Here is a 26,417-nt window from a genome sequence, read left to right on the forward strand (position 1 = left end):
AGTGTGCAAATCATATTAATATGGGAAACCAAAGCTTAGATATATGTATTTTATTGATGATGGCCATCCACTTATACAATATAATTTCTAATTACAAATTTGTATTTCCTTCTAAAAGATATACTTATTTTGGTACATAATAATCGATGGTGTATTTTTTATCTGAGCTATTTCGTGCTTACATATTGATCCAAGCTAGATGCTTCAAAAAGAGGATGACTCAAAAGAAAGGCTTATTTGTGGCACAATACCTCTATCGTGAGATAATGAAAGCATCAATACAAGAATGAGAGTGTGAGATGGTCACTCTTGGAGGAATATTGTACTTGCTATCATGTTATGCTCTATTGTTTTCTTTCATATGTTTTTGGTTTGTTGAGAGAGAGAGAGAGAGAGAGAGAGAGAGAGAGAGAGAGAGAGAGAGAGAGAGAGAGAGAGAGAGAGAGAGAGAGAGAGAGAGTTGGTGGCTATTTGATTTTCTATCTCTATGCCTACTAAAGTACTCCAATTTGTGAAATAAATGCATGACAAGACATTAATAAAAAAAAGGCAATCAAAGAAAGAGAAAAAGTTATGCATGCCTTGAATTCAAATCTCTACACTCACTACACACACAAATTTACACAATGTAAATAGAGTAGATGATACTTAATGGCAAGCATACTTTTATCAATTGATAGTGTCTAGATGTATTACACACTTATACATGATGAGCTAAACCATAGAAGTAAAAAAGAGCATTTTGGTTAGTAATACTCGATTGTTACAACCTTGGCATGCAAGCTATTAGAGTTACATGGTTGTCTCTGATGAGATGATGTAGCTCATAAAAATTGACAATTAATTTAATGGAAAATAAAAAGATAATGGCACAGTTTTCATGTAATAAGTATTCATTAGCTTAGTGAATTGCAAGCTCATGGTTAGAGAAATTGTGATCACATAGGAGTCCTACAAGTGCTAATAATTTAGCTTTTCAATTAATTCACTCATTCTACATAAGTGAATGAAGTGGATCATCAATCTCTTGTTTGGTGAATGGATGACCATGCTTTGGGGAGGGTTGGCTTTTTATAGTCCATCAAGGTGGTAGGTATATGCAACTAATATTCCATAACATTAGTCTCTACTAGTCAACAAGGAAATATTCCATTTACTATTTGGCCAAAGGCATTGCTACCAAACCCCTCCTAGGGGTAGCGCTTAGGACTCCCCTGGTAAGGGGTAGCCTCCCCTTAGAACTCAACATATGGTCTTTAATAATTTCCACTCCCTTGCAACTCAATGTAATGTGCCTTGAGTTACTTCTAACTTAACTTTATCTAGGCTAGAACTACATGGGTCAACTTTTAACTATCAAGTCACATAGACCTCATCTACCATGAAAGTTAGGACCCAACTAATATTGCCAAGGCTCACACATGGCTTCTTGTCATAATGGGGGCCTTACAACTTTGAGCACCACGAACCACCTTAGGAGACAGGACATTAAGCATGTCTCCTATACACAAATAGACAAGCTCTACTATTATTTGACATTCATATAAGCACACTTTACTTGTGGCATATAAATTCACAAGGCAATCCCCATTACAAAGTCAAGGGGTAGTTCAACCAATTATTATTAATCCAACCCAATGGACCAAGTTTTGGTATTAATATATGACTACCATGTGGTTTAACCTTTAATGCCTATATATAGTAATCAATTGTTGCAACTAAGATATGTTTATTATAATTAAGTCTACCTTAAATCTTAATGTATTTTTTATGCTTATAATTCCCATTATGCCTATCTTCAAAGTCTAGGGTTGATTCCATTACATCATTGCTATTTAAATGACTCTTGTAGAATTACTTGATGAATTTTTTTATACAACATTTCATGAAGACGTACACTTTTTATTATATCACTTTTTCAATTATCTATTGTGAGAAAAAATTCACCCATTCTGAACTAGAAGGCTCCCAAGTCTATGTGGCATAAGGAGTTTGATATTCAAGAAATAAAGATGGCTTTTTCTTGGAGGATGAATGGGAGTTATATTTATTTTTTATTCTCTCCTATTTAATTGAGCTTACTATACACATACACTCTCTTTCTTTTTTTAAATTGGATATAGGATACGATCATGAAAAGAAAAAATGTGAATATTTGAAAATTTGTATGTGGAGAGAGAGAGAGAGAGAGAGAGAGAGAGAGATTTTCAAATTAGACATTAAATATGATATTTTAATAGTTAAACATCTGCATGCAATTTGTACATACTCTAAAAACATCCACAAATGCACGTACATTATAAAAAAAAGAGCTACTTTTTAAAAAAATTAATTGTAATGATTGAACATGTTCATGCAATGCATATATATTCTTAAAACCACACATAATGCACATAGATTATAAAAAGACATGAACAATATATGCATACATATACATGTATGCATGCACACATGCAAACGCATACATGTATGCATGTATCTAGACATGCTCATACACATGTAAATATATGATTGAAAAAATGGAGTTAAAGAAAGCAAGGAGAGAGAATTGATATATAAACATGCACTCATAAATATGTACACACAGATGCAAACACATGCACATAAATATATACACACATATAAATGCAATACATACACATATATATATGTGTACATATACATATATAAGACGAAAAAGGATGAGATATGATGGAAAAAAAATAAAAAATGAGAGAATATACATACATATATTTATATAATTGATTACATATTAATTAATAACTATTGATATCAATTAATTATTAATGTATAATGTATATAATAGTTAATAAATAAGTTAATTTATATATATATTATGTTTTGTATGTATAAAATATTAATTAAACTATTATTATTTAACTAATAATTATCATGTACACTTATCATTCATGTATTATTTGTATTAATAATAGTATAAGTACTATAATTACCAATAATTTCATGTAATCAATTGAATATTGATAATTAATTTTTTATATATTAATTATTAATAAAATATATAATTATATTTCAATTAACACATTATATCTAGATATTTATATACATATACTATTAATTGTTAATTTTGTGTGCGTGCGTGCGTGCGTGCGTGTGTGTGTGTGTGTGTGTGTGTGTGAGGAAAACAATATAGCTTGGATTGTTAAATTTATGTGATGTTATTGGCTTAGTGTGTGAGAATAATACACATGCCATGACAAGCCTAATGTGAATAGAAGTCACCATAGGTGGTCTTTGACAAACTTTTAAAAGTGATCATACAATTTTGTTGGAGATATAATTTGAGAACCTCGTTAATGTTGATGTTTTACTCCATATACATGAGTGTCACATCCTCATATATTACATTTTTGTGCATTCAACATTGATTAGTCTAAGTTGCCAACGATGTCAAAGTGCTTTCAAATTTTGATGTGAAGTACTGAGAAAATTTAGGCATGGAGCACCTAGTTGTAAAGCACATTAGCATTGCCCTTGTAAGATTGATGAGATTAGTATTTCAATATTGCTAGAAGAAAGGTAGTACTAGACAATCAATGAAAGAGATCCTAACCCTTGCAACAACCAAACGCAAACAACAAAGAGAGGACAAAGGATAGAGAGTCATCTCAATATACCTTATTACAAATTATGCAATCCAAAAGATTACATTGGATTTGGTGGTGTCAAGATGTAGCCATAAAAAACTAAGTGCTAAATTGAAGAATACGTGTACACAATAAGGACAAGCCTAACTTCCAACAATCCCTCTAATGCAACCCAAAGCAAAGAAAATAATTGTTTGGGGGGAGACAGGTTTTGGTTGTGGGCACATCTTGAGCATAGTCTAGATGAAGCAATATTGGTCGAGGGATTGTACGGTCTTGGTTTAAATAAAAAGTAAACAATTCTTTTGTGGCACCATTATTCATTCCTATTGGTTTTATAAATTTCAAGGTTAACACACTATAGCTTGGAAGGTTAAGGGTTCTAGTTGATGTTATTTCATGTTATTGGCATCTCTATATCCAAAGCAAACATACAAGTTTCCCTTCATTTGGGTCCTTTGTGGATTAGGAAGCAACAAGAAGCTTGAGGAATTGGTGTAATACAAATCCAATTGAGGATTCGGTGTGATATAGGAAGTAGCAAGAGGCTCGAGAATTTGGTGTGTGCCAGGAGTATATTGTATGGCATGCTAACCATGCAATGTATGATGCACCCCATGGCCCAAAGTACTACATGCACACCTCTCTACTTGTCAAAACACCTTTAACGAAAGTAGAGTTGACATACAGCCACCACACATTTTAACACCTAAAAAGAGACTGCCTCAATGCCACACAAGTTTAACTTCATGCAATTTTCATTGAGAACTGCCAAGATGCAAGAATTGTGCCTTTGGAGTTTGCAAAGATTGCAAAAAGAGACTCGTTTTGCAAGGTTTGTGCTTGGCAATGAACAACACACTCTCGCCAGTGCTATTAGCAATCATTGTCCATAAGAAGCATCCATATTGAAGGACTTGCAACTTCCTGAGAAACTGCTACTCAAACGATCTTGTACCTGTGGACAGGAACCTAGGTCTGCATAAAGAACTAACTGCTATGCCAAGTGATTCAAGAGCATGGAATATTTAAGACGAACACGCTATTTATTATTAATCACACGCCACCATAAAGCTAGAATTTTGGTGTTCCCATGCAGAATAGCCCAATCTTCAAGGAAAAATCTAGCAATCAAAGACAAGGCTGCCATCCCTCACACAAAACTTGAAACAAACACTCAAAAGGGCAGTCATACACCTCCACATCAATCGCACCTCTCACTCATTCGAAGTGCAAATATGATTGCAAGAGATCCAAGAAATGCCCAATCATGTAGAATCCTTCTAGATGCAAAAATCAAACGTGGTAAGTGGCTTCCCACATACTAGACTTTGACCGAGCAATGGCAAATAATATGAAACCATTGGTACCATAATAGTCTAAGCAACTTTCAAACATACATGGAAGGCCAAGCTTGTGATTTCCAATATATTAGCTTAATCTATCATGCATGTGGAAATCTAGTCAAGAAAGTTCTTACACGAGACATATACACCCAAAGGATAGCACAAATGTCTACAAACAGTGCCTTTAAGTACCACCCCACCTTGTCAACCCAAGGCCTAAAGATCATGTTATGTGCAACTAATAAGAGCTGATTTAGAGGCATTGATGTGGAGCCTTGAAGATCACATTCTATGCATTAAGGCGTGTTTGTAGATGTTGCTGAAATTAAAGAATAATCAGATATACAAGAAGCCATCTTGCCAGCATGCAACAGCCATACTCACCACTGGGATCTCTCTCTGTAAGCCACACGTTTCTATATTTAGTAAAAAGAAAATGTGTAGCTTACAGAAGCCTGTTTTCTTTAGGAAAATCACAAGGTCATAAGGGCCACATACTCCCTTGGATCATTTTAGCTTGCATTCATGTCTACCCTTCCAACTCCTTAATGATAGTTGGACTATTATCTCTACCAATCATGTTTCTTATACCTCATTTTTCCTACAATCTCCATGTTTACTTCAAACATATAACGAATGATGCCCGCAAACTCAGGTCAAGAGTTCAGTGAGCTGCCAAAGTGAGTATCATACTAATATCCCCGGGTCATGGTTCTAGTGACCCTTTGATTCCTTGAGAGCCTCTTGGTCAGCCTCTTCCAGACGCTTGTGGAACAAGTTCCACTCATACTGGCATCTGTCCCTGACCTGATACAAATGGAATTATATTATCAGTATTTCAGTAAACCCTCCAATTTCTCACAAATCAAATATACCAATGTTTCCATCCTTGATAACAAGACAAAATGAAGTTTTTACCCCTTCCCATGGAGCCTTTCCATTGATTGATTCTCCCTGCAGCAGAAGAACATGGTCCATCTTATAACAGAGAACGAAGTAAAAACTCACAAAAACAGTGGATTACTCACAGGAAGTACAACATCATGTCACTCACTCACATGCATTGCAGGGAATAACCAATGCTACTAAAAGAAGTCACTGCTACCCTAGTGCGATCAAAAAGGATGCATTCAGATGGTGAAGCTGATGAGCCAGCTCTATGGGCTGGAAATGAGTTCTACTCAGCTGTGAAGACTCTCCTCTCCTAAGCAGTAAAGGCAGCTTGATTATTACAACATTGCTCCTTTGCTTGTGAATTATTCAAGGCATCATGTTGCATACCAACTTTCCCAAATCATTGGCAAAAGAGGTATAGGCAGCTCCAATACATTTGTGACAAACTAAGACAGACCCTGCCCTAGTGTAACCATCCAAAGCTTAGGTGCTTACCTGTCATATTGAGAGAGTCGCTTTTCTTTGCATGCTGAGACATTATGAGACATATTTTTTGCACTACATAATGCAAGGGGAAGCAATTTCATCAGACCATAAAGAACTAGTACTCTTAAGTAACTACCCGAAGTATTAGCCACTGGATAATAAAAGTTGGTGCTCCCTTTTCCAGTACCACTAGGAGGGCTATCCAACAGGTTCACTGCCATAAGTGTCCCTTCAATGCTTAATGGCCCTTCAATGCAGCATCTGATCATCAAAAACTTTAAATGTGATCAGTGTCTGGCTCCACCCTAATTAGTACTGTTTCTCTCTTGAAAGGCCCACAGTATCCCATGAGCACGATCCAGAGCTATCGATAAGCTTCTTTGCTGCATCCACTGAGGTGAGTTAACCCATAAAGATGCCTTGCCCCATCAAAATCACATTTGCTATTTGTGTCGTGTGATGCGAAAGGTGGAATGAAACCAGTCTCGAAGTCATCTCTGGAGGGGGAGGTGACCACAACAGTCTGAATATTGCGGTCTTCTCTAGGTCCTTCTCAGTCTCATGAACTAACTGAAGTTGTTCCTCAGTGATGACAACATGCAAGGCATTTGGCTACGGGGGGGCACTTGCAGAGTGTTTTGGTGTTGGACTAGAGTTTGCCATTGCGTGTCTTCTCCAAGGCCCACTGATTGTGCTGCTGTTTTTATGTGCAGAATGTTGCTTGAGAGAAATGGGAGCAGCTGATGGTAACCTATTATAGTTGAGAGAGAAGGGGCGGGAAAGGGTTGGGGTGTTGGCTGGAACAACTGCTAGTGGCAGCCGAAGGCAGTTGACAAAGCTAGTAGTGCAAGATGGAGGGAGTGGGGTCAAAACAGGGGTCTTAGGTGGGGCATTTGTAGGCAGTCGCAGGTGGTTGTGACAGGCAACTGATGGGAAGCAGTGAGGAGGCAGGCACCAAGGGCCTTTGTTAAGATGTTTTAGAAGCAGTGCTAAAGGCACACCTAATGTATGATAAAGTGTTGTATGCCATGAATAAAGAGAGTGGAGCGTGTTCTAGCCAAAGAGCCATAAAAGAATGCACTTGATTCAGCTATGCAATCAATTAAGTCTCTTTTATGTGATCATGATTCTCTACTACTTTTATCCATAGTCCACTACTTTCATTATGCTCAAACCATGTTTTGTAACATTGTATCAAAGCCTTGTCATTGAGGCTGTGAGGTGTGGGAGCATTCATTGTTGCACATAGAGATCGAGGTTTTGAGCTACGAAGGTGTTACTTTCCCAGAAGGTTAGAGCCTTGAGATTGAAGGCTTGCGAGCGTGTGGAGTTCAATGAGTTTGTGTTGAAGAGGCTGTTAGATATGATCAATGCCCCACCCTCATTAGGTGCTACCAATGATCCATGGTGCTCAAAGTTGTAAGGCCCCCATTATGAGGAGAAGCCAAATGTGAGCCCGGACATTGGTTGGGTCCTGACTTGTATATCAGATGAGGTCTATGTGACCCGATGGCAAAAAGGTGACTGTTGTGGGTCTAATCTTTGGGTTAGACGGAGTGGTTAAGCTGGTAGCAACTCGAGGCACATTGCATTGAGTTGCGTGGTAAGGGAGTTCGCGGCCCCTAGTTGGGGGTCCCAAGGGGGCCAGCGGCCCCCCTGGCGGGGGTCCGGGGGCAACGCCCCCGGCCCGATGGTGAAGGAAATATTCCTTGGCCGACTAGTGGAGGCTCATATGGTAGGTCGGTCAGCAGGCCGACCTAACGACCCTCGCGGGCTATAAAAGCTAAACCCCTTCGCAGCCATCACACACTTATCTTTCACCCAGTCAGAGTTGTTGTTCCAGCTAGCCTTAAGCTCTTCAACTATCTTCTGTCTAGATCGCCATCTAAGCTTCACACAGTGGAAGCGCACGGGTGGACAGAGCCATCTTTGTATCAGTTGTTTGGAGTTAAAGAATTTACTGATTCTCCTCTTATCTGTTGTGTACTCTCTATCTCTTTCTCAGATTCTGTTCGCTGCGCCGTATAATATTTTACATGGTATCAGAGCCCAGGGGGCTCTACAGATCGGAGAGCGTGCAAGAGGCAAAGGCTTCAACAGCAAAGAGAAACGATGTCGACTCCGGGAAACAGTTCTGGCGCATCAGGAAGCGGTGCAGGAAGTGGTGTTGCTGTACCGGCTATTCAAACACTGAGGATTCGTCCACCAACCTTCAGCGAAGGCAAGTTAGATGGTACAAACTACACCTTGTGGAAGTTCAAAATTACAACTATCCTTGATTCTTATGAGCTTCTGGAGACTGTGCTGGGGACTGACGCAAAACCACAGCCTACCCCCGACCCATCAAATCCTAGTGTGATGATTCCTCCGAATGCAGATCTTCTACGAGCTTGGAAACGAAGGAATGCAGATGCATTGTGTGCCTTAGTTACAAGCTATTCTGACAGTGTTTTGACTTTGATTCAGCATACAACCAAAGCGTCAGAGGCTTGGAATGTGCTAAGGAGTCAGTATGAAACACGAAACCAAACAAGGATTCAAAACTTGGAGAATCAACTAGCAGCGGAGAAGTTTGCTGAAGGAGAAACGGTTGAAGCATTCATCACTCGGATTAAGAATCTGCACGACCAGATGGCTGGCGCTGGGATACAAAAGACTAGCGAAGAGCTAGCTCGGAGGTGTCTTCGGATTTGTCCACAAAAGTTTGATGGACTAGTAACTGCCCTTAATACTCATGTGAGACCTCAAGCTTTGACTTTTGAGGAGTTTTGTGCATTATTAATGGAGGAGGAATTGAGGTTGAAAGCTCGAGAAGGAAGCAACAATGGAGATGCTGCATTCTCTGCCAATGCAAAAGGCAAAGGTGTTTCCTCCACCAAAAATGATGGTGACAAAAAGAAAAAGGGCGGCAAGAAGAAGTTTCAAGGAGAGTGCTTCTACTGTAAGAAGAAAGGACATGCAATTGCAGATTGTCATGTCAAGAAGGCAGATGAAAAGAATGGTACCCTTAAAAGTAAAGGGAAAGAGACAGCCAATACGGCTGAAGCAGAGTTGGAATTATTCATGGCGATCATTGAGGAAGTGTGCTCCTCGGCGCAAGAAGAATCTACCACTGACTCTTGGGTGTTGGATAGTGGGGCCTCCCGTCACATGACCAACAAGAAAGGTCTATACAGTTCTATGCAGCCTCTACAAGAATCCATCACTGTGACGGTTGAAAATGATGCTAAATACCCTGCTGCGGGCACAAGTACTATTTCTTTTGTTGCTGCAAATGGTGAAGTCAAAAAGCTTTCAAATGTGTTGTATGTTCCCGAAATCAAGAGAAATCTCTTATCAGTTGCTGCCATAACTGATCTTGGTCATGAAGTGAGGTTCAAGAAGACAAGTGCAAAAATTATTGATAGTGCTGGCACAATTGTTGGCAAAGGAGAAAGAAGGAACAACCTGTATGAGCTAAGTGCTCTTACAGCCACCGCTGGAGTGGGCACAAGTAAGCTTTGGCATGAAAGGTTTGGACACATCGGATTTGCAATATTAAAGGAGATGCAAAAGCAAGATATGGTTGCTCACCTACCTACAATAACTGAATTGAAGGAACCATGTGAAGCTTGTATGATGGGCAAGCAACAGAGAAAGGCATTTCCACAAGAAAGCAAGAATAGAGCACAGGCTCCTCTAGAGTTGGTGCATACTGACTTGTGTGGTAAGATGCTTACACAGGCCTTGGGGGGATCTTCTTATTTTATGTTGATTGTCGACGACTACAGTAGGAAGATGTGGGTGTACTTCCTTCGTGATAAGGCTCAAGCTTTTGGTAAGTTTAAAGAATGGCTAATACTTGTTGAGAATGAAACAGGGAAAAGTGTGAAGAAATTTAGAACAGATAGTGGTGGTGAGTTCAACTCAAAGGAGTTTGAAGGCTTTTGCAAGAGCAAAGGGATCAAGCGTCAATTGATGACGCCTCACACACCTCAGCAGAACGGTGTTGTGGAACGCAGGAATCGCACCATTGTGGAGATGGCAAGATGCATGCTAAAGGGCAAGGGATTGCCTAACCATTTTTGGGCTGAAGCTATTAATACTGCAGTCTACATTCTAAATCGGAGCTATACAAAGGCTCTCAAGGGAAAAACACCTCATGAGGCTTACACTGGTAAGAAACCATCTGTCTCACATTTCAGAATTTTTGGATGTGAATATTATGCACATGTTCCAGATGAGAAGAGAAACAAGTTACAACCAAAAAGCAGAAAATGTATCTTCTTGGGTTATAGTGATGAGCAGAAGGCTTACAAATTATATGACCAAGAGGCAAAGAAGATCATCGCGAGCCGTGATGTGGTGTTCAAGGAGGAGCTGCATACAGTGGAGGAGGAGAAGGCAAGTTCTTCCACTTTATCATCAAGCGAAGAAGTAGTCCACTATGAACCTGTCCCGAGAGCTATCCCTATCCTTAAGGAGGAGGAAGCATCATCTTCAGATGATGAGGAAAAAGTTCACCAACCTGACATCACCCCACCGGAAAAGCCATTGCCACGCTGGGTGAAGCAGCTCTATGACCACAATAATCCTATGCCTGCATCTATCGAGGAGAAGGCAGACGGACCAAGGAGGTCTCAGAGAATAGAGGAGCAAAGGAGGGCTTCTGCTCACATAGTCAATATGGCCTTGATGGTTGAGATTATGAGAGAAGTAAAGGAGCCAACTGACTTAGAAGAAGCACTTGCAGATCCATCATGGAAGGCTGCTATGCAGGCGGAGTATGACAGCATAATGAAGAATTGCACTTGGGAGCTAGTGGATCGACCAGCAAAGCAGAAGGTTATTGGCACCAAGTGGATCTGGAAGGTAAAGTACAAGGCTGATGGTACCTTAGAAAAGTACAAAGCTAGACTGGTTGCCCAAGGATTTTCACAAGTTGAAGGGTTTGATTTTCAAGAGTCATTTGCCCCAACTGCCAGAATGACCACTATTCGCACAGTACTTGCAGTGGCTGCCCACAAGAAGTGGCCAGTGTACCAAATGGATGTTAAGTCAACGTTCTTAAATGGTGACCTCAAGGAGGAGGTGTACGTGGCTCAGCCACCAGGGTTTGAGGCCCCCCATTCTGAGAACAAAGTGTGTAAACTGAAGAAGGCATTGTATGGGCTTAAACAAGCCCCCAGAGCATGGTACCAGCGGATAGATAGGTTCTTTTTAAACCTAAACTTCAAAAGATGTGCCTCAGATGCTAACTTGTATGTTTACAGGGATGGTAAAAAGTCTGTAGTGATTGTCCTATATGTGGACGACCTTCTTATTACAGGTGACTATGAAGATATGATCAACCAAACTCGAAAGGCTTTGAGCTCTGAGTTTGAAATGACAGACTTAGGCTTGCTGCACTATTGTTTGGGGATTGAAGTCTGGCAAGAGCCAGGAAAGATCTTCATCTCTCAGAAGAAGTATGCATGGGAGATCTTGAAGGCATTTGGCATGACCGAGTGCAAGGAGATAGCTACACCTATGGAGGTGAATGCAAAGTTATCCGTCGAGGATACATCAGCATTAGCAGACATTGGGAGGTATAGAAGGTTGGTCGGCAGTCTGATCTACTTGTGTAACACCAGACCAGATATCAGTTTTGCTGTTGGTGTTTTGAGCAGGTTCTCAAACAAACCTCATGAGAGTCATTGGAAGGCTGGGATGCGGGTGCTCAGATACTTGAAGAAAACTCTTGACTATGGTATCACATACAGTTTCGGAACTTCTCTTGTGGGGAACTGTGACTCAGATTGGGCAGGAGACATTGATTCCAGGAAGTCAGTTTCTGGTTATTGTTTCTCTTTGGGTTCAGGAATTTTCTCTTGGATTAGTAAGAAGCAACCAATAGTGGCATTGTCTTCTACCGAAGCAGAGTACAAGGCAGCTTGTTTTGCTGCATGTGAGGCCGTATGGTTGAGAAGGATTCTATGGCATATGGAAGTGCAGGATGAAGAACCAACTGTGCTGAGATGTGACAATCAGATTTGCATCGCCATTGCCAAAAATCCAGTGTTTCATGCACGCACCAAACATATAGAGATCTAGTATCACTATGTGCGTGATTTGATGGAGGATGGGATAGTGGAATTGGTCTACTGTCCAACAGAGGAGAATGGAGCAGATATCTTCACCAAAGCACTTACGAAGGATCTGCTTCAAGTTCATCTTCAGAGACTCGGCATTGGGCCGAGGAGATAGTTCACCTATGGGTGGACATTGAGGGGGGGTGTTAGATATGATCAATGCCCCACCCTCATTAGGTGCTACCAATGATCCATGGTGCTCAAAGTTGTAAGGCCCCCATTATGAGGAGAAGCCAAATGTGAGCCCGGACATTGGTTGGGTCCTGACTTGTATATCAGATGAGGTCTATGTGACCGGATGGCAAAAAGGTGACTGTTATGGGTCTAATCTTTGGGTTAGACGGAGTGGTTAAGCTGGTAGCAACTCGAGGCACATTGCATTGAGTTGCGTGGTAAAGGAGTTCGCGACCCCTGGCTGGGGGGTCCCAGGGGGGCCAACGGCCCCCCTGGCGGGGATCCGGAGGCAGCGCCCCCGGCCCGATGGTAAAGGAAATATTCCCTGGAATATTCCCTGGCCGACTAGTGGAGGCTCATATGGTAGGTCGGTCAGCAGGCCGACCTAACGACCTTCGCGGGCTATAAAAGCTAAACCCCTTCGCAGCCATCACACACTTATCTTTCACCCAGTCAGAGTTGTTGTTCCAGCTAGCCTTAAGCTCTTCACCTATCTTCTGTCTAGATCGCCATCTAAGCTTCACACAGTGGAAGCGCACGGGTGGACAGAGCCATCTTTGTATCAGTTGTTTGGAGTTAAAGAATTTACTGATTCTCCTCTTATCTGTTGTGTACTCTCTATCTCTTTCTCAGATTCTGTTCGCTGCGCCATGTAATATTTTACAGAGGCTGTCATTCAACTAGGTATTGAGGTATATCTCCCTCATTGCTTATTTTTATACTTAGACTCTTTTTGAGGGCTGTCATTGCGAAAGAAGGAAAAGGCCACAGCCATTAGAGGTTGGCTTCAAGTCCAATCAGCTGGGGTTTTCTTGTTGCCCTTGCTTGCACAAGGGCCCTGCTTAAGGGGGCTGCTTAAGCCCTGTGGTTAAAGGACTTGCTTCAGACAAGCTGAGGGCTTGCTTGGCTTGAGAAGCTCAAGGGCTGCTTATATTACAAGCTGGGGTTAGCTTCTGTATATGGCACAGTGAGAGGGAAGAGAGTGGAGGAGATTGATAGGAAGGTAGGCATTGCCTTACTGCTCAAGTACACCTCAAATCAATTTAGCACAGACATCAGCATCTTCAAGGCCTGATGCTAGTCACGCCGTTTGCTGATGGCCGTTTCTTCAAAAGGATAAGCTTTCTTATTCACAACTCTGTTTATTAAGGTTAAAATATCCCCCTTCAAACATCCTCTTGCACACTTGCAATCTCTCAAAGTGGTTTGCTAAGAAGCCTATTCACATTGTAGTCGCTTTGAGCTAGATAGCTTCAAACGAGTTCCATTCACACTGCTTGCCTTCATTATATGAACTATATATTTTTGAGTTGCATCAACACTCCTATATTTCAACTAGTTCAATTTAAAGCCACTCATAAAAGGGAAGTACTTGCAATTTACAAAGGCCGAACTAGCTATTTTGAACAAAAGTAGGAAGGGCTCTCATATGAGCTTCAAAAATATTTTTCATGCTAAAAATCATTCTATATTTGTGCACATTGATCAATTGTGAGTACTAACGAGATAGACACTGCCATGTAAGTCATCGGTAAGATCTCTCCATCCACAAAATGTTGGAAATTGTAGTGGAAATATTCAATGGTAACGGTTGTCCCGCATGGAAGATGAAAACCATGCATCATCTAGTGCAAAAAGATCTTTGGGAAATATTTGAAGAATCAGAGTCTTTTGACGACCCAATGTGAAGAAGAAAGAATAATAAAGTACTCGGGATGATAGCATGGGCATTGTCGGAGGATGTTCTTCATGACATATTGGGAATTGCAAATGTAGAAGAAACTTGGAATGAGTTGGATAAAACCTTCGGCTTGCAAATGAAGTATTCAAAGATAAATCTTTTAATGGAGTTTTTAAGGCTAGATTTTAATCATTATGACTCCTTGACTTCACTAATAAGTAAATTTAAAAGCTTGAAGGTACAATTGTCTTTTATTAATGAAGATATTGAAGAAGATGAAGCCATTGTTGTGCTACTTAATACTGTGGATATACAAGTAGGTGATAGCAACCTTGAGGAATGTGCTAGATAGAGAACTCACCCTAGTGGAAGCTGCTCTTTATAAGTGAAAAAGCAAACTCAAAGAGAAGACCCAAGAAACTTCATTGAGCCCCATAGTATCCACACTTCGTAGCAAAGAATCTTCAAAGATTGTTTGCAAGAAATATGCGAAAATTGGACACAAGAAGCAAGACTGTGGAACAAAGGAAAACCTAAGTGCAAGAACCAAAACGAATTCAAACACACCGACTGTTAGAATAAAAAAGCTAAGTATGTACGAGAATCATCTTCTGAATATTGAAACTCTTTTCTAAAATGTTGTTTTGTTTACACTCCTTTTGACACTGCATGAGCTAAGAAGCCTTGCAAGTGCTAGGCTTCTGGAGGGGAATTTGCATCCTTAGATGCTGATATCTAGAGGGTAAGCTAGCACCAAAGGGGGGTGTTAAAATGTATAGTGCTAGAAGTAGTGCTAAAGGCACACATAATGTATGACAAGTGTTGTATCCCACAAGTAAAGAGAGGGGAGTGTGTCCTAGCCAAAAAGCTATAAAAGAATGTTACGTGGTTCAACTATGAAATCAATCAAGTCTCTTTCATGCCATCATGATTCTCTACTTATTCTTCTTCTTTCCTCCATAGTTTTCCATTCTCTTTATGCTCAAACCATGTTTTGTAACCTGGACCAGCCAGTGGGAGCGTAGGGCTGCATGAGCAGTGAGGGGCAGTGTGAGGTGGCAATGAGTAGGGAGGAGAGGTGGCTTGACAAGCTGTGGGTTTTTTGGCGGACAGGAAACGCAGGGGTGGGGGGGCAACATTATCAATCAATTTGGTGCAATGAGGGGCTCCATAGAAGCTATTGTAGGCTCCATATGTGGCTTGAACACTAGTAGCAGGTGTGCAAAAAGAATGTAATGGATAGTGCAAAGGAACCACGAGGAGAAGTGGATACGCACAACTAAAAATCTGATTTTAGCATTGACTTTTGGCCTCTCTAGTCATTTGGATCACTAGAGTTGTTCGACAATTCAACAAAGATATGTACAATATTTTGAGCTTCTAGTCCTAATCTATTTTGAAGTTTTTCTTTTGTTATTGTGATGCTTGACTCGGTATTAGTAAGCAAGGAAGATGCAATGCATAATCTATGAGAGTGTGCAACAAAAAGAGGAAAGTGAACATATTGGGGGTAAAGGTGCCTATGCCTAGCTGCCCGTGTATTACTACACTGACAATACCTACAAACTTGTACACTGCAGGTGGCGGGTGCCCATCACTGTCGCTTCGTTGTTTATTCTTTCAGTGGCATTTGAATAAAGGGAAGGCCGGTCACACATTGTGACTATTGGAGTTCCCACATCTTGTGTCTCTCTCTCGTTGGCTCTTGCTCCTTCCACCACAGCTCTGGCTTCTGCTCGCATGCTTCCACTCTGGGCTCACTCCCTTCAACTAGTATCAAAGCCATCTTCCTTGGATGCTCGAGCCTTGTTGAGGTAAAGCACGCTTTTCATCTGATTAGCATTCTTAAACAGCCCCAAAACACACTTAATTAATGAAAAACCCTAAAAAGGGAAGCAATCCGAGAAATTTTCAATGGTCCCACAAAAAACCCTAATTCTTTGGGGCACCCTTCAACATCTATAAATAGACAGGCTGCCCCCATTTAGCCTGATCCCGTCTGTGCAGGTTTCTCACCCTGGAGTGCAAATTTCAGCCATCAATCCACACACATGTGGCTGTCCAATCCCAGTGGCTACTGCCACACCTTCCCTCTACTTTGTTTGCACCTCCAGTGTGTAGGCGACAGCTGGCAGCCTATCTCCCTCATCAAGCGGCCTTCTGTTGTTGCGTTTGGACCTCTCCATTACCTGGCAGTAGCTAGCGACTACATCTATAGCTTGCCTTTGGTGTCTTCTCTCCAAGCGACACCTTCCTGCATCAAGCGGCAGCTACCAGCCCTCTTCTGCACCTGTCCATCTTGCATTTGTTGGTGCTCCATGTCCTCCTAACACCTACGTTTATTGCATCCTCTCCATCCAACACTCCGACTGGTGGTCACAGACTTGGGATCTGTCTCCAGTGGCAGTATTCATTCACTTCAAAGTTGTGTTCTTCTCTCCCTTCTTCTGTTTCTAAGTTTGAGTTTTGAGTTTTGCGTTTAGGGTTTAAGTTTTGCTTTTTGTGTTTGTGTTTGTCTCTTTGGGTTTTTGTCATGGTCGTACACTCTATGTTCCCTCAGTACAAACCCTAGAAATTTTCTTCACAAGCCCGACCCGCATTGCTTCAGCTTCCATTCGAACACCTACAGCAGTTCACAATCATGGGCAACCATAGCTTTAAGATATGTCTTAATCTCCCATTGCTCCAACATCTACCAAGGCCTATTGAAACTTCTTCAGGGCATAGATGGGCCTGCTTTGAGCCCACTTCAGTGAGCAACCACACTAGACTAGCCAATGTGATTTGCACTTGGTTGTCCAACCCACCTCCCTGATCAGTTTGGTGCCTCTCCTACCTCTTGTGTGGTCATTGATACCCCTAGGCACTTGGGCAACCTCTTGGACTCTTCCCAGCATTAGTCACTTGCATATTGGAGCTTCCAACCTCCATTCCTTGCTGAAATATACAGCAAACCTGTTGTTATACAAGTCCGAACAGAGTTTTCTTAGACATGGGAGCTTAAACATGCTTCCTGGGATGCCTATATGAACATGTATTGATGCCGGATACTTGGGGGATAATATGGCATTGTTGTGAGATGCTATTGGAATTATTTGAGCACACATTTGGCTCAGTTTTCTCAGAGATCTCATTGCTGTAAAAACAGGGCTGGATGTCATTTATCTGGGAAAAGCATATGCCTCTTGTCATTTGATGCTTCCGGAGGTTGGTATCGATGCCCAAATGTTAGCTTGACACTTGGGGATGCTTAATATATGTCTTGGAATGATTTTGGGCTTCAATTGGGCTTGCATTGGCTCAATTTTAACAAAGATTTCACTGATGTGATACAATAGAGAGCAAGCTTTTCTCAAGGAACACTAAATGCCTATTACTCTTGAATGTCATTCAGATGTTTCACGTACATGTATTAATACTAAAATACTTAGCATTGGTCTATGCACTCGAATATGCCATGGAATGCTCTTGAGCTTGGCAATATTCATCTTGGCTGTAGTTCAAGCCTTGGTTGCTTCAATGGCTTATACAATTGCACGCTTGAAACACATACTGGGTTTTATGCTCCCAAATGTATGCTTTGTAGATCTTGGATGTTTAGATGTCATTCACATGATGTTTTGAGCTTTGTTTGCTCATTTGGCATTTGACTTTTGCTTTAGTGGGAGATACTCGGCGTTGTGTATTGAGCCACATTGAAACTTGGATGTACTACAAAGCATTTGGTTCATGCACTCGAGTTTGAGCTTATCACAGTGAAACAGTGGGACTCACTGTGACATGTACATGCTCTCTTGATATTTATTGGATGCAATTACCCTATCATGGGCTGATTTGATCTCTTGGTTTAGACCTGGTACTTATGTCTATCAAGGTGTTGCCAATAGTATTTATATGTTTCTCGATTATGTATTGAGCTTTTGCTATGTGGGTTATGTATCTAGTAGTTCTCTTCATTTATCCTTGAGACCTACCCTATGCATGACATCTATGCCTATTGCATATATGGTTTCTGACACAGTACAGTTATGTCAATCTTCAATGCCAATTGTTCCTGGGTTCTCGCTTCTTGGTTGCTCACAGTTGGTTGTTGGTATATTACTACAGTTTATTACAACAATCTATCATTTCAATTTTATGCATTCTATTTGAGAGCAATCACTTGGACTTGACAGACTTTTGCTTACAAGTTGTGGACAGCTCATTACTTTGGCAGTATCTAGGACTCAAGCTGTTTTTAGCCTATTCAAGTGGAGGGATCAACAAATAATTGAATTTGGGGCATTTTCCATCTCCATCAAAGTGGGTGAAGGCCAATTGATTGTCCAAATCAAGGGGCAAATTAGATTAAAGACTTGCTAGTGATTTTGAACAACAAGAGGAGTTGGAATACCGAAAGGGATTGGGAGAATCCCATTGTAAATCAACTTTTTCTTCAATAAAGCTAAAGAAATACCGAAAGGGGCATCAATTTTGGGGCCAATCGGGTGTGCATTGTCCAAGATCAGTAGGTAAATTTGTATTTTCAGATTTACATTAACTGTTTGCTGCTGTAATTAGGTTGTAATCAAAGATTTACCACCCATCCCGGCATCCTCTTCCATCCATTTGGCATCCATTCGTGAATAATTTTGAAATTTTACCAAGTATCTCCTGAAAACTTTACCTTTGATCTTTCTTTCCTTATGTGCCAAAATTTGCTCAGGTACCAAAATCTCATCTAGCTCCTCAACCTCAGGCTAAATTTCAGCAGACATATCCTCAATTGTTACAGCTTTACCTAGAAGCCTTTTAGTTAGAGTCGACTTTAGTTCGGGCTCCATCAGGTCCAGCACAGCAAGAGTCTGGAGTATTGCTTGATACTCAAGGGGGATGTAGCCCTTCCTGTCCTCCAGTTATGGACAGCTCTCATATAAAGTGAATCTCGGATGTATTCAACATGCATCCAAGGTACTGCGTTGACACTATGTTTGCCATGAGATCACTGCTTACTGTACTAGTCACTGTGAGATATACACAGATGAGTATGAGTTTCACCCGAGCACTGGAACTATACTTTTGCATCAGCTTATGAAAAATTTAGCATGAATTTTGCCTCAATTTTGAGACAAAAATTCTGATCGGTTTCAGCTCAATTTTTTATCAGCTTGAGAACTGTTTATGGTCACTTTTTGGATCAGCTGTGCATCAGTTTTTGCACTAATTGCTGGTCAATTTTTGCAATGAGTTTGTGATCAATTTGGAGTCACATTTGCACCAATTTGTAATCAGTTCTTAGATCAGCAAGTGATCAGTTTATGATCAGATTATGCTCAGTTTTCAATGGTTCACATTTAGTTCCATGGACAACAGCATATGTTATGATGCCATTGATGTTTTAGCCATGGTTTATGCTATGCTATGGTTTGGTTTTGCCAGATGAGTTGAGCTTATGAGAAATTGACATGTCACATGATAATCTGGCAATGTTTTTGAGATTCTTTACGAGTCTTATGCTATGTTATGTTGGCTAGTAATATATGTTGGGCATATGGAATGGTTGAACAGCAGTGCACAATGTTATGTTAACTATAATGCCCTATGGAAATTCTAGTATAGTACTTTGCTTTTGATGCATTTGGCAGTGCAATCAAGGACGATTGCAAGGATTACAAGGGAAAGGGCTGCCATGAGGACATGTATTTTTGAAACCTCACTTAACATATGGATTAAATTTTAATCACATGATTAAGTAAATGTTGCACAGGTGAGATGCAACTGGGATTAAAGTAAATTTATGAGCCCGGGACCCAAGAAAATCACGGAATGTCAAAGGCAAAAGTTGTTGTAAGTTATGCCGCACAAGTACTTGGTGGTATCTGATGCCAGTTGTTAGCCTAGGTCATTCATTTGGCCATAAGTGTCAGTTGGTTACACTAGAGAAGTGACGTTTATTGCCAATCTGATGGTTAAAGATGACGTAGAGACCGTCGAGAATGGAAGTTGCCTACCCAATTTAATAATTGGCCAGTCAAATTATTTTTCAGTCCACCGAAATAATTATTAGATTAATTTTCAATACTTAAAGACTGAAAATTAATATTTAATTATGGATAATGCTAGAAAAACCATTTGGGAAGGCTACCACTTGTCAAAAATGTTCATGAAAGACTGAAAAACGTCTTTAGAGACTGGAGAGAGGCATTTTTAGTGTATTCATCTTGCAAGAGAGAGAGAGGAGATGCTGCTAGTCTGAGCAAGTTTGAAGCTTAGACACATAGAGAAGCTTGTGTCAAGTCATTTCATTGCATTGAACTTTGAGCTAACTACATGCTTGTATAGCTTCTGGGATTGTTGCCTCTCTTCACCTTGTTTATGGGTTTTTGAACAAAGTGTCCAGACAGCACACCATCATCTGCATGCATTTTAACACAACACCACCTTGCCACTCTTAAATTGTGCACACAATATTTGCTAAATTGCAGAAATTCCCAATACACCATACACCCTTTTAATTACATGGGGGACCCATGTTTTGAATATGTAAAATAAGAAAACCACATTTCCACAACACTTTTAGTTAGAATACTTAAATACACTGAATTTGATACATGCAGATTTTCTATAGACTTGTGCCTAAAGGTGCTAACCATTGATGAAAAGGTGAGAAATTTTACAGTAGAAACCATGCAAACCAACTGTATTTTATCAAGTCAACATGCACTCGCAATTCTTCACTAGGGGGAAAAAGAAAAGATCCAACACTATTCTTTTGTTTTGGTTACAAACTGATTCTCCTGCTTTATGATCATCAAAAAGACCACACTGTTGTCATAAGCTTAAAATTTGATACTGAACTTCAAACCATGAATGAAGAGCTACAAGACATGTGATTATTTTGTAAATCTGCACCAAATGCTGGTTTTCTGAACTACCTGGGAACCCAAAGATGGGAGAAGCTTGTGGACTATCCATTGAGCATCCACAACTCCTACTTTCTCATACGCAGGCTATGTCAACACAACAAGTGTTAGGTATATTTTCCTTGCCATATCTTCTGACAAATCTAAAGTTTAAATTTAGAAAATATTTTCCTGTATTTTGTCTAACGTGATGACAGACCACAAGTTTATCAGCACAACCATTAAAGCAGTTGATTGACCATATGACATACCTGTCCATACATTTACTAAAGTGATGCATCTAAGGAGGCTATTGCCTCTAAGTGCAGAATGAAGAAGTTATGTGCCACATTTATGAGACTTTGGAATTCGTTCACTACTGCTAATGGCCTACAAGATTTTTGGCACAAACATCAAAGCAATCAGCTTAGCACGTGACATATCATTTTGAACCTAGATATGCTACCAATTGATCTGTCTAAGTAGTACGATGCAAGCACCAAATTGAGGGAGAGACGCTACATTTGAGGGACCTACAAGTCCACGAGTAGGTAAGCAAGGCATCTTCTAAGCTGGAGCTTCAGGCATTATGCACGACCTACAAAAAAACATGTAATGAGCCGGTTTTCTTGGAACCTTTTCACAGAGCCATAACATCCTAGAGCACAACTCTATCAACACACTACACACAATGCATGTAAAAAGTAATACAGCTCCCAGCCCGTCTTATCTACATCCACTCCTGCATTTCCTGGATCCACTCTATTCTGGGGGGTGTGCACCCACCCATCAGTGGCACTAACTGTTTAGTTATCAAGACTCCCGTGAACCTGACTAATGCTAGGTTTGGACCACCCATCCATAGTAAGTCCACTAATCAGCATACTGTGGCCCATCCCACCCACCAACGGTCATGCTTACTTTGCAAGTCCACGAATCCTCTCTGTACCTACAGACAACATGACCCTTCTTCCCCATTAAAGAAGTTTTTTTCGTAGAAAACAGAATGAGGGCAATTGTGTTCCAATTAGCCTCATCATTTCACAAGTGACTATAAACATGGTGGTCTTTCAGTCAACTGACCAGTCATCAAGCCAAGAATGTTGGCCGGTCTTGAGATTTCCAAAATAAAAATTTATCCATTATGTGACCCAACATCGAGTGCAATAAATTCTTAGGTGCCACACCCAACCCGATGGAATAACCCAGATGTCTAGTAATCATCCCTCTAGGAACAATTGTGCCCTGCCATCCTGTTGGTCAAATCTCTTTAGGTGTAGTCAGACAAAGCCCAAGCAGCCATAGCTATGGCCACATTATTTTGTCCTGAGAAACATGCAAGAGTCATCAGCCAATGATCGATCAACAAACTTCACACCATTAGGAAGATTTAGACCCACAATATCTCCATTCGAAGCAAGTTTATCCAATAAACTCAAGATGAAATGAGTGACCAGAGAACAATAAAGTGATGAGGGCATCCTTGCCTCAAAACACAAGAGAGAGCAATCTCTTCAAAGACTTCTTCATTGAGCACAATTCGTGTTGTCCGACCTTGACTAAAAATATTCATGACCTTAGTCATTCGAGAGCGGCAACCATCAGTTTTTGTAAAAAACCCAAACATGGCACCGCACCTAGGGATCCTTAAGTTTGGTATGCCCGGCGGCCTTGGTCAGCCGGCTCCATTTCCAAAACCCTAGCCCTGCTTCCTATTCTCCCACATAAACTCAAGGCATGTCAAGGGCAAGACACACATGACTTGGCTCACCTATGGTTAGACCTCTCTCCCTAAGTCACACAAGTTCGTCCAATCTTTTCAAATCTCTCACGGCAATGGTAACTATATAGGAAACACAACTTCAGCAAGTCAACTAGATATCGCTCAATGCTGCAGTCCTACTCGGCGTTGTAGCCTCTATTTATTAAAAGGAGCCTCCATCATCACACTTATGATTGTGAATCCCATGGATCTCACAATTTTTCGAGGTTCTTCTCATGATGCCCCTTCCCTTGGCAACAATAATACTTTCCATCAACTACCCATCCATTGGTGCCCTACTTCATTGACAATCGACAAAAGAGAAGCCATCTTGTTATCTTCCAACTATGTAATAGACTATGTAAACACATCACTCAAATGATAATTGCACAAAACCTATAGACGGATTGGGTCCTCACGTGTGGAATAACATTCTATCTTTAGCCTCAAGTTCGGCCCATCTCCCAATCCATACATACGTAATGTGCACACAAACAAACTAGCACTCCCCTAGGAAGAGAGCACGAGAGGTTTTCCCTTGCAAGAACAAGCAAATGTAGCAACTTGCAACATCTACCTTGAGCCAACATGCTCTATGCAACCAATCCAATTGACTCCAAATGGCCTCCCACCAAAGATTCTACTTCCATGAGCTGCATCTAATCCACATTGCCACTTTCTACTTGGTATCCAATGAGCAAAACAACTCCAATTCCTAGAATGAGCTTCAAACAACTTCAACATCCAAATCGAGCTCCAACATTAGCCACCACTCTCCTCACAATGATCCCACAACTATCCCCAACACTCCTCATCTTTGGTGCAAGCTAAAGCATGCTACCTCTAACAAAGAGTGCCATGAGACTGGAATTCGGGGGTAAACATTAACCACAAGACAAAGGCAGCAAAACAACAGAGCAATCGACAAAGGCGAACAAAGACAGCAAAAGTAAAGAGAAGTGCAAATCGCACAAGGTATACAATAACTTTCAGTCAAAGTGCACCGTTATATGATTAATTGTAATGTTAATTTCAAAGCTAGGCAAGTTGTAAGATTTTCTACTGGGAAGAAAAACCCATAACTCGGTAAGAGTGTAAGCACTATCTTCCATTTAGTTTCATAATGGTCACTCATTCTTGTGGTGTACAATCTTGTGAGCTCTCTTCTTGCTTCTTGCTTGTGTGAGAGGAAGGGGGGTGGGGGGCAGCATTTGAAGTAAAGTGAGGGACTAGCATGGAGAAGCTTGCTCCCTCCTCGTCTCCTTCTTTTTCTTCTTAGAGTTTGCACAACAATTGAGACAACGAAAGTGGAGCTCACTCAAGGCGCATTACAAGGATCATAAAGCCAAAATCGAGCATTTGCTTCATGGCATTGAGAAGACGGTAAGGTAGTGAGTTCACTACACCCTCATTGATTCATTCATTCTTGCTTTCGTGTGGTTTGGGAGAAAAATGGATAGATTGATGAGTACAGAGGATGTATAGGCTATGTGAGAGATAGTCATTGCCAAATCAAATGAAACACTTAAAACAATAAGCATTCTATCAAGCCTAGTGGTTCACAAGCTCCGACAGTCTACAAATCAAGCTCCCCAACAGAATTGGCTTTCTTGGGATTCCTTTCTACATGCAAGCATGCCTTCACACAGACATTGAGACGTTCCAGGCTAAATTCTCATCCAGACTAGCTTCCATTAGTAATGGGAATGAAGAAGAAATGTAAGCACATCTGCAGCTGCAGTATGAAATGACAGGCTACTATCATTGTCCAATGATAATAGCCTCTCCATAAGGTCTGGCCCTTCAGCCAGGACCATGAGATACCCACCCAAAGACCAGCTAATAGATAGACTCTCACATGCAGCAGCACTACACAACCCACTTATTAATTGGACTACCCAAAAGACCATGACCCATGCCTTGATAGGGGCTGAAAGAGTGACCTAGATAGACTGAGGGGGATCTTAAACATTAATACCCCATTGGGAGCCATGACCAAGGAGTGGGTAAGAGAGAGATCTTACAGCTCACCACCCAAAGACCAGCTAATAGGTAGACTCTCACATGCAGCAGCACTAGACAACCTGCTTATTAATTGGACTACACCAAAAGACCATGATCCATGATTTGATAGGGGCTGAAAGAGTGACCTAGATAGACTGAGGGGGATCTTAAACATTAATACCCCATTGGGAGCCATGACCAAGGAGTGGGTAAGAGAGGGATCTTACAGCTCACCACCCAACTGCCAAGACGTCCAGTTGCTGACCACATAGTTGAGATATTTTAGCCAAATTCCTGATTATGCACCGTAAATATGAATCATGGAATTCAATTTTGAAACTTGTGTGAATTATTTTCTTTTTAGGAATTAAATGGTTCTGCAAGTTGGCATTATCAACTCACGTTCCTTAAGGGGAATAAGGCAGAGAATTTCCAGCTCATAAAACATATACAGGACAACAAACAGCAAAGACAATCAATTATAAATGTTGTGTGGGAAATGTATTTACCTTCACACACCTCCCTAAGGCAAAGTCAAGACCCCATCCATGAATCAAATCATTCTGCCAAACCACAACATGAAAATTTGCAGTAAGCTTCTAAGAAGCACTCCCCTGAAAAAATAAGAGTGTTGAACAGAAATGAATTTATGAAAAGCACCATAAAGCGGTAGAAACAGAATGGCATGTATTACCTGGATCAGATTCCAAACACATTTCCATGCATTTCTTGAAAACACAGGAGCCATTATCTCGACAAACCTATAAACAAACACTAAGGTTCTTTACACGTTAGTTGCCCCTTTTGATGTCCCATGATATGCATACAAGTAGCTTGTCTGGGCAAAAAATAACTTACATACCCCCTACATGGAGGCTTATTTGGATCTTTGCATCGGCCAGAGCTTTCTGTAGTCACTCTGGAATAAGTAAGCCAGAATAAATAAACCAGTCACTTATGGATGCTTTAAATTTGGAAGGATTCAGAATAAAAAGTACAGTAATAGCATACCTATGAATTTCTGAATTTTTTAAGCGCATTGTCATTCTCCAGGTCACCTTATGACTTGGCTCTAAAGCAGGTTGAGATATCTCAAGGCTGTACTTTTTAACAAGTTCTATATAACTGAAGATCAAGATTAGAACTGTGAGCAATTTTGCATACAGGTTAAACACTACCTGTTATAGTTGATACTAAATCAAATTTAATGGTTATGGAACCAAGCCAAACGTGCATAGATGTCCAATAACATTGTTGGACCTTTTGTAATCTTCTCTGAAGTTACAAAGCAAAGTCCTCACTTAAGTACAAAAGCATCATAGTACAAGTTCCTTTTGTTAAAACAGACCTCTGCATTGGTTGCTTTGATTGCCTGAAGCAGTGCTTGGGGAAGCCCAAATAGAGAAGTGTTCTGGCCAATGCTCACAGAGACCACATGCAGCCTTGTTCATCCTTGGATGATATGAAATTTACA

At 40.7% G+C, this 26,417-nt stretch overlaps 1 protein-coding gene across 3 annotated transcripts in view; it reads right to left on the reverse strand.

The window, feature by feature from the left end:
- Positions 1-5,127: 5,127 nt before the first annotated feature.
- Positions 5,128-26,417, reverse strand: part of LOC148025564 (uncharacterized) — a 42,262-nt gene continuing 20,972 nt past the window's right edge. For 2 of the 3 annotated variants that reach the window (XM_087692787.1, XM_087692786.1), the window contains exons 8-14: positions 25,955-26,068; positions 25,806-25,862; positions 25,638-25,704; positions 25,453-25,506; positions 21,211-21,285; positions 5,870-5,905; positions 5,128-5,758 (exon numbers count right to left, since the gene is read on the reverse strand). In XM_087692787.1, coding sequence (XP_087548913.1) covers positions 5,666-5,758; positions 5,870-5,905; positions 21,211-21,285; positions 25,453-25,506; positions 25,638-25,704; positions 25,806-25,862; positions 25,955-26,068 — 496 coding nt within the window. In that variant the 3' untranslated portion in view covers positions 5,128-5,665. The remainder of the gene's footprint in view (positions 5,759-5,869; positions 5,906-21,210; positions 21,286-25,452; positions 25,507-25,637; positions 25,705-25,805; positions 25,863-25,954; positions 26,069-26,417) is intronic. The other variant, XM_087692789.1, reaches the window with a different exon arrangement.

The sequence above is a fragment of the Lygodium microphyllum genome, chromosome 14 (assembly GCF_053477565.2).
Source record: "Lygodium microphyllum isolate KBCC chromosome 14, Lygodium_microphyllum_v1.1.10, whole genome shotgun sequence".
Classification (NCBI taxonomy): Eukaryota; Viridiplantae; Streptophyta; class Polypodiopsida; order Schizaeales; family Lygodiaceae; genus Lygodium; species Lygodium microphyllum.